Below are 9,674 nucleotides of genomic sequence, written 5' to 3'. Positions count from 1 at the left end.
TAGAATGTCTTTTATAATCGACCTAGCATATCTAGTATTCGTGTTTTCAGAGAGTATACCAAGCTTATAGTATAGGCAGACACGATTCTCAAAATTTAATTTTGTTTTTAAAAACTGTTGAAGTCCATATTCACTATTAATTTTATAAGTATATATAGCTAACTTATTTTTATAACTACTTTGGTAAGAACTCCATTAGCTCCTCTGACAACTTTTATCTTTTGTCTTCTTATGTAGGAATTGTCATGGCACCTAATGCATGACTTTGGTAAATACCTACCCAAATCTCTGAATGATTAGGGCAACTTCTCATGGTTCCTGTAGACTATCAGTCTTGGCCTAGTGAGAAAAGGACATTCATAAGAAGCTCTTATTAAATTCAAATTAAATTATATTCTGATTAATTGATTATCAAAAATAACTTTCGGCCACCTTATTCAGAGTTAAGACCACATATTTTTCATTAGTTATCTTCTTAATTTCATGACTAAGTCCTATAAATTAAAGCACTAATTTTTGCACTGTATTTTTTCATTAGACAATATTTTTTACATAAAATGAAGTTTTCATAACTCTACCTTCTCTTCTGGGAACTTTGCGGTAATAGTTCGGTCTATAGCAGAAGTGAAAACATTGGTTGTGCTGGGTTTTGGTGAAGTCGAGGGCAAGAGAACTCCTGCACTGTCATGTCTAAAGTTTATCACTTCTTTTTGTAAATATGGTATCTCTTCTCCTGTTGACTATAGAGAATGAGAATGAAAACAAAGTTGTCATAAGTTCAACAAGAAGGCCAAAATTGGGAAGAATGTAAAGCAACAGGACTGAGATGCAACACAAGCATTACATTAAAAAAATAAGTTCTATTATTAGGTTTTTTGAATTGTAAGCTACATAAAAGACCATGAATATATACCAGCAAACATTAATTGTCTCTTAATATCTGCTTTTAAATAAAGGTGCATGAAAGAGTATCTGGTATAGCATACTCAAAAATATTGATGAACTGAGTAAGAATAAACTGAATCTTCACTGGCTAAATATTGTAAGAAGAAGAAGAAGCAAAAATTATTGATGGAATTATAACAGAGATGATATTAAAATGAGCATTAGTGCAGTAAGTTGTCAATTGCTGATTTCCAGTAGCTGGCGAAGTGTTGTAAGGAATCTTACCATCACAGCAATTTCAGGAGCTGTGCCTAGTTGGGGATCAAAAGCTAGTTGCTGCTGTCCTCCTGGTATAGCCTAAAAACAAGTTTTAAAAGTCTAAATCAGTGATCTATGAAAATATGCTCTTTGGCCACCCAGAGTACCAGAGTAGTAAAACACTCCCAAACTTATTAAATTATTTTGCTAAAAACAGAAATAATAGTTTAATTCTTGCTATTAGAGAAACGGCTTGACATCTCAGCTCTGCGTCTGCTCTGGAAGTGCTACTTTCTAACATTCTCTACTAGGACCAGGTGCTCACCTGTTGAGCATAAACAATTCTACAGAACACCAACATCAGACGGGGTGGAAAAAACCAAGACAACTTCAAAATTTTGTCTAAAGTAAGGTCACCATACAAGTCACGAAAATACCAGGTGTTCTCACATCTTGGCTAATATGAGCGACTGATGCTTCTTTACCCATTAAAGCTTTCGCCTTGCTCCACTATCCTTGCCTTAGAGGAATGAGCTTTTAAAATAATCACAGAGTTACCCTACTTTTGAAAATAGCTACTCCAGAGTGAATCACCACTTCTTTGCAATCTTCCCCAAATTACCTAAAAGAAGCCCAAATCGTGTGAGAAGTCATTCTAATACTTTCCTATTAAGACACCCAAGACTCCCCACATGTGTGTTCTCCTCCTTGTATTGAGTGGATATACAGTTTTGTTCAATTAGAGGTGCTCTTCTGGTCATCATTGGCTGAAGCGCATTTATATATTTAGTAAACAATGAAGCAAGTAGTTTCAAAATTTTTTTTTTAATGAAAAATATGCATTTACTTACAGGTTCTGCTAGTTGTGGAATGTATCCAAATTGATCATAGAATGGTATCTGTCAGATTTTTTAAAAAAGTATCATATTTTCTGTGATTATTCTTGTCACAAGTTTACAGTAAATGATTACTTAAACTTATATATCTTTTTATATAAATTAAAAGCATTTTTAAAGTTTATATGTTCCAGTAAGTAAAAATTAATTATTTTTAAATTAGCAAGAATCTTTTTAATACCATATCATTTCTAGGATAAAACTGTCTCTTTCCCTTTAAAGCAACATGACAATTACAATTAATACTACCAGTTTTTAAAAGCATAATTCTGAGTTTTCTGTAGTTTGTAATGCCAGGTTTTAGAGTTACGATTAAACTATATAAAAGACACTTTCATTCTAACAGGAAGGATGTTAATTATATATGAGCCACCTGAATTTATGTTAGAATTCAAAAAATTTATTGCAGTTTCACAAAATTCAATATAATGGTATCTAATTGTATCTCAAAATCCAGTAATCAAATATATCTTTCATCAAGGTAGCTAATATTTTTGTCATTTATTATTTTTAAATAGTAACCACTCACACATATGTGGAAAGGTGGATGATAGTAAATTTTAGTGAGAAAACTTCACTTTTCAAGGTTATTCAGCTTTTTGACCTTGATTCTATTGAAGTCCACTTACTGACGTCATTGGTTAAAAATCCAGCCTTGGAATATTAACAAATAAGTTTACACAAATGATTTATAGCAGAGAACACTGTATCTACCCTCTTATGCCCGTTTCATGCTATTGAGTGTTCACATTAAATATATTCAGAAACTTTTTTCTATGGTAACATACCTTATTTGCTCTATTTTCAAGTGGAACTAGTAAGATTAAAATAAAACATTTGCAGTACCTGCTCCTCATACTGCTGCTGTCTTGTTTGTTGAGGTGACCTAGGAACTGTTTGCTGAGGTTGTTCCCAGGGTAGGAGCATGTAAACTGGATAGTATTCAAACATCTACTTGTAAAAAGAGAAGGATACAAGAGATTCCATTACATCAGCATTGGACATACTTTTTATCTTCTAATGTCAATTTTATTCAAAAGCTGTTTTATGTCTAGCAGCTTTATATGATTAAATACAAAGCAAATAGATGAAGCATCCCTTTCCAAACTTTGGAAACAGCTTGTATCCCAGGTAATGTTGGACTTGGTTTTTATGGTTGCTTGGTCAAACACACTTAGGAAATAGTGGGTTGAAGAAAGCAAAAGAGCTTTTTTTTTTTTTTTTTTTTCCAAAGGACATCTCGGAAACTTTATATACAAATTACTTTGCAAATACCTAAGTGAAAGATAGCCTATGCAGCACTTTCCCTATATTTTTGAGAATCATCATTCTGCAGAATGTGGTATTAGACATTCTGCCATATTAAATGAAATGCTATGAATGTATTGACTTTAAGAATTGCCACTTTATTGAAATAATCCATATATATTTTAGGATATTTGGTAAATCAAGACATAGACAAGTAACAAACAAAATCATCTGAAACTTCACCACCTACGTTACCTTGTGGCTTCCATTTATATTATTGCCTTCTACTTATATGTCTGTGTCTGTTTATATGTGTATATGTTCATAGAAAATGAAAATCTTAGTACATATGTTAATTTTTGTATGCTGTTTTGTTTATTTGCATAAAGTAAGAGACTGTTTTAGACATGAGAGTTAAATAAAATAACTAGGGTTTCAGAAGGATTATATTTTGTACAAGCATTCTTAATCCTGGCTAAGAATCAAAATCACATTTGAGCATTTTAGAAGATGACCAATTCATGGGGTATTGATTCATCGGGATAGGGTTCAGACATTTGTAATTTTCAAAATTACCAGCAGAGATTATAATGTAAAGCCAGGGTGGAGAGCTACTGGTTTAGTGGTTAAAGAAGGAGACAGAAGGGGAGGACAATTACATTCCAACTCAGCTATTTACTTTCAATGGGATCGGGAAATTGATCTCATTAAGACTAGGTTTCTTGATTCTTAAGATGAAGTAATTCTAGTTATACATCTAATTCTCTAAATGCTTATGTCATAGAATGAGATAATGTCTAGAGGTAACTTTTGTTTTGTAATGGGAGTGGATGTGGGACAAAGTTATATAGTTATAATTACAGTAGAGCCAAACACTGTAACTTTTTATGAAAAGGCCAATATTCTGCTGATGAATAATATAATTTATTTATAATACCGTTTCTTTGAACCCAGAATATTGTAAAATTAATAATCCTGATATTTATAGGGTTTTCCCTATTAATGTGATGATTATACTAGTTTGCATTCACTTTTAAAAGATTCTCCTATTTAATGGAAATAATTACCAGTTGATTGTAATATGGATTCAAATTGGAAATGTACAAGAAGCCTAAAATATTTTGAGCAGAATTTCGTAACTGCCAAATAACATAGGCAAGTGTTTCTTATCTCTACATCATATATATTATCAGCTTAATGCATCTCCTTCATTAGCAAAATTTAAAGTTGGATAAAGTCAGTTCATGGTATTTCTCTTGGGTTTTTCCCAACTTCCAGCACTTTGGATGCAGAGAGGACATGACCTGGGGCTTATTGAGCTGTTTTACTCTCAACATAGCAATGCCCTGGAAATTCAGGGGTCCTGGAGACTCCTCTTAGCTGCCTGTTCTTAAGGAGTTGTTAAGTGAGCCCAACATCAACAAACTGATACTGGCCCAGCAATGATGTTATCTAGACAGTGATATCATTATATAGGTTTTAGAGCCCTGCTATAGGAGTCAGAGCTAGAAATAGAAAGCGCTGTGGAGAGTGTATGTAGCCATCTCTATGGTCAGTGTTGTTACATCCATTTACCTGTCCTTGCTCTTGAGGCATTTTGAAGGAGAACACATAGGGCATCACCTGCCAAAAAAAGAATTATATAAAAATGTATGTTTGACTTTGTTATTTAAAATCTCTGAGCTGCTTTTCATAGAGCTAGTCATATAAATTTATCATTTGTTAGCAAGTTTCCACGACAAAACGTCATGTGTTACATGTGCTGTCAGCAACATAAACTGCCTTTTATTGAAGTTTTCCTATCTTATCCTAGACTTGTTTTTAACTTTTTTGGTTTGTTGCTGTATCCTAGAGTAGCTGATTTAAATATTTTTCATCTTAGAAATCAGATAAAAAAGAACTTACAGTGATGGTGGAAACATATTATGAGAAAAAATATTGTTCAAAAACCCCTGCCTATTTCAAAGCTGATTCATATTCATTGCCAAATTCAACATGCAGTTCTCTCTCCTCAGAACAAAATCAGAGAGGCCTGACTTACGTGATTGGGGCCTGGTTGTGTCTGAGGCGGTGTTTGAGCCTGTGAGGGGTCAACTTGGCCTGCCTGGGCTCCTTGGGCAAAACTGGCCTGTCCTGGGAAGGGTATCTGATTTGGGAACAGTCCGGCAAACTGGTCTAGAGCTGATAAAGAGAATTGGGCGAGTCCTGGAATTTGAGCCTGCTGCTGCTGTTGTAAAACTCCAGAGAAAGGTGGAATCCATGAATTAAGTGGGCCCTAAAAAGACACAAAGGAAAGAAAGCATGTTCCCTTCATGCCAAAAAGAATTTAAAGGTCCGTCCTGAGCAAGAAAGAGACAAAATACAATTTCTATACCTCCAATGTTGCAATATAAAAAAGGACAGGATCTTGATTCATTTTGAACCAAGCAAATAATGTGAAGCAAATGCTAAATTCCCGACGGCCATGAGAAATATGGGGCAGGACAAGGTTGATAGAAGAGCACAACATCTGCATATGCCAGACTTGTTTTAAACCTTGTGTATTTTCCCCTACCTTAACCCAACCTGCTGTTACTGGTTAACTGGGCATGACTTTGTGTGAAATAATTACTTTTAACTATCTCATAGTTGTGAGAATTAGTGCCTGGCATATACCAAGTTCTCAATAAATAAGTGTTAATCAAATTACAGTTTTTACTTTAACCTTCAAACAAATGGCCACTAGAATATATGAGACAAATTCATAACATTAAAAATTGAGATTTCAGAAATAGGATCAGGAAACATTTTGTTTTCATACAAAATAACATAAGAAATGAGCAATAGAAAAATGTTCCCCATAAAGTAATTATTGAAATGGAGGTACCTGAAGTCGTAGTGGCAAAAGTTGACCATTATTAAGATTAAGAAGTAGCTAGAAAAGGAAAAATAATATGAAATCAAGATTACTACACACTAAAATGAGTAAGAACAATGTTTACTATAAATATAGCACAAGTCCCAGCTGGTTGCTCAATTTCTTGTTAGAAGTGAGACATTTTCTCACTAGGCTTACATTGAATTACAGTGATTAGAAGTTAGATTTAAAACAAGGTTTGGATTTAGCAACCTCTCCCCTGTTGGGTCTGAGATTGCACAACGTTAGCTCATTCCAGTGGTTTAGTCATTTTATGCTTTTAAACACCTATATACACCTATATTAGGTGTTATTAGAACAAAAAGATATAAACAATATTGTATGTGCCTTTGAAGAATTAACAATCAAGCAAGGGAAGTAGAATAATATTTTAGAGGTAACCTATTATACAATCAAACATGAACATTAGAAATGTGCTTGGATATACATAAAAGCTAGTGGAGAGGAACACAGTATAAACCAAATGACGATATTTATCTCTTCCCACTTGATTTCCATTAAAAAGAAAGGAGGAGATTGTTTAACTATTTAAACTAACCTCATTGCTATTGCTGGCAGACATAAGACGCTGTGGGATAAGCTAAAAGTAAAAATGAAAAAGAAATCAGAAATAGTAAAAAGAAGGGATTGTTGAAGGTTTAACACAATGAGATCAGTAGTGCCATAAAATCACTTACTGGGGCTGACAATGTGGCTCCCAGGAATCCAAGAAGAATTATAATTTTCATTTTTGTATGATATATCTAGAAAATAAGTTGTGATCTTTAGCTTTATAAAGACTTTACTTAAAATTCATGACAAAATAATTAGGATTGTTCAATCAAAGGAATAGTTGGGTGAATTCTATAGTATTTACTTACATTTTGGAATTTAAAATTTAAAAAGTTACATTTGTAAATTTCTACAATATAACTATTTTCTCTCAGACAAGCTGTCTATAAAAAACAAAATTGTTTGCTTGTCCTTTTAGCTTGAACAAAAAACTCATTTGGAGACATATGATGTGGTTGAATGCATTAACGAACAAGATGATCTCCTGGTGCTGCCCTACAAGGAGAGGAGCAGGCCCTTCAGACCATGGGAGGTCATGACTAGGGCTAACCAACTAGGGACTTATTATTACAACAATTTTAATGTCTATGTTGAAAGTACTTCAATAGAGATTTGACAATACCAGTCCAAAACCAGATAATTTCCACTTAGTAGTCTAAGAATAACATATTAGAACTAAGCAACTGAGTCAATGTTTTTGTAATTTACGGAAATAGAGTATAAAATTAAAGTGTGATGTTGATTTACGGTGTAACCTGTTTAAGTATATTTCTCTTATCCTCTAGATGTGAAACTTTCTTCCCTGGTTCAAATCATTGACCTAATCAAGCATTTAGGGTGAACTTGATAATCTATCCTGCAGAGTTCACTGATTTTGGTTCTTCAAATTATAAAAGCAAAGATTTGATATCTTACCTTACTCCTGGACCTATAAAGAAAAATCTGAACCATGCAAGATCTGTGATCTTTTCCTCTTTCAGCTCTGCTCCTTAGTGCTTCTCTTAAATTTTAAAACTCATCTTTAGAAAAAAAGGACCAATCATTGTTCAAAAGGACCAGTGATTCAGTGGGTTTCAGACAATGGCTTAGCTAATAACCTCTTTCCTAATCATTTAGGTGGTATATGGATTCCCACACTTTCAGTAATGTTATTAAATTATCCCCTGAGAAATGTTTTCCTGTGATCATTTCTGGCTTCTGGTTTGGTTATGAGTAACTCTCCTAGGATAACTCTCCTAGAATAATTCTATTCTACTCTTTCTTTTATAATTCTTAAACTGGATACCCTAATTGAATAAAACTGGATACCCTAACTGAATAAAAGTTAATGTCTTTAGTAAAGTCAAGGATAAATGGGTGATCATTTTTACTTCAAGGGCGAAATACAGAATTGTTAGAAGACACAGGTCTGAAAAGCAAAACTCCAAAGCCTACTTAGCAGAATTCTTTGCTTCTTCAATGCTGGGCAAAGTAAATGTGGGTTAGTTTCCTTTAGGTTTGACCTTGAAAACATCCGTTGATCTCCCTCTACTTACTGAATGCAATCTGTAAAAAATTGCTAAATTTCCATGTGTCTACGAAATGTATTTGTATATGATCATGTTGCTTGAAATAAGTAATTTAATAAATATAAAGCATGATGTCCTACATTTAAAAAAAATAGTGGTGAATACGTTTTTATTTAAAAATGTTTTTGTTATATATTTTAATATTCAAAATACAAGTAAGTATTACTATTTGCACATTGTTATTATTTAAATTTCCTTCATAATGGGAGTTTTGCATTTATTTGTAGTTTTTTTGTTGTTAATATTGACTCCCCTCTAATAGATAGTTCAGGATCACAAGTGTTTTGACAACGTATTATCAATTCATTTTATTATGGAAGAGTTCTTTTTAGCTAACTTAATCTTGAGCAGCTCATGATAATCTTATGCAGGAAAACAAAATTATTGCCTTTTAGTAAATTTGTCTTTTTTGGTAGGATGAGACAGAGTTTGCATGGTTCGTTAATACTAAAGTAATTATACTATTTGTTATTTAGTAAAAAAATCCAAGTACATAAATCATTAGTTAGAAAAAAAGGACATTTTTCTTTGGTAAAGAAGAAAACCCACCATTAGGACTTTATATCTATTAGAAAGTATGAAATTGAATTAAGTTTAGCCTAAAGCTGCCTTCATACGTATTTTAAGTTTGACCTAAAGCTTTCTTATACTAGTGAACTGTAACCTAATGATGTTAAACAAACTGTAACCTACTATTTTAATAAGAAGCTGAGTGACAGTCAATCACAAGCAGCCAACTGTTCAAATGTGTTCAAATAAGGTAGTTGCAGAGCTGCAACTGGTGCCAACTCACTGTTTCTGTAATTCATTTCCATTTTCTGTACATTGTTTTCCTTTTCTGTCCATAAATGTTATTTGACCACGTGGCAGCCCCGGAGTCACTCTGAATATATTTTTGTTCCAGGCTGCATGATTTGCAAATTATTCTTTACTCAATTAAATTCTGTTAAATTTAATTTGATGAAAGTTTTTCCTTTAGCAAAAGTAACTTTCCTGAGATTTGTGATAGTGGTCTTCTTAGATTAACTAAAAAATTAGACAACCCTAGATGTTAATGGCAGATTTAACTGAAGTTTAAACATAAAGGTGGTTAATGTAACCAATTGCTGCCTGGAAAATGCAGTAGATTTGTTGAATGAGTGAACTAGGAGGAAGGTTCTGTATTGCATGATGCTATGTATTTACAATTAATGATTTTGGTCTATTCTGAATATTGTCAAATTAAATATACCATAAGCTCTCAGACTCTTGAGAGACTATTTTCTATTGCAGGCTGCAGGGTCTTAATCAGCAAACCCCACTACTAATCCAGAAAATTGTCAAGACCAAGCACTGAAAAGGTCAGCAACT

At 33.2% G+C, this 9,674-nt stretch overlaps 1 protein-coding gene across 1 annotated transcript; it reads right to left on the bottom strand.

Moving 5' to 3' along the window:
* Nucleotides 1-206: 206 nt before the first annotated feature.
* Nucleotides 207-8,393, bottom strand: ODAM (odontogenic, ameloblast associated). Its single transcript, XM_021938568.2, has 9 exons — nt 6,882-8,393; nt 6,743-6,784; nt 6,154-6,201; nt 5,329-5,562; nt 4,863-4,910; nt 2,886-2,990; nt 1,995-2,042; nt 1,171-1,242; nt 207-740 (listed from the first exon to the last, which is right to left on the bottom strand). The coding sequence occupies exons 1-9, from the start codon at nt 6,930-6,932 to the stop codon at nt 567-569; spliced, it is 822 nt and encodes a 273-aa protein (XP_021794260.2). The 5' UTR covers nt 6,933-8,393; the 3' UTR covers nt 207-566.
* Nucleotides 8,394-9,674: the final 1,281 nt, after the last annotated feature.

This window comes from Papio anubis, chromosome 3 (assembly GCF_008728515.1).
Source record: "Papio anubis isolate 15944 chromosome 3, Panubis1.0, whole genome shotgun sequence".
Classification (NCBI taxonomy): Eukaryota; Metazoa; Chordata; class Mammalia; order Primates; family Cercopithecidae; genus Papio; species Papio anubis.
This window is presented reverse-complemented; position numbering and strand designations above follow the sequence as displayed.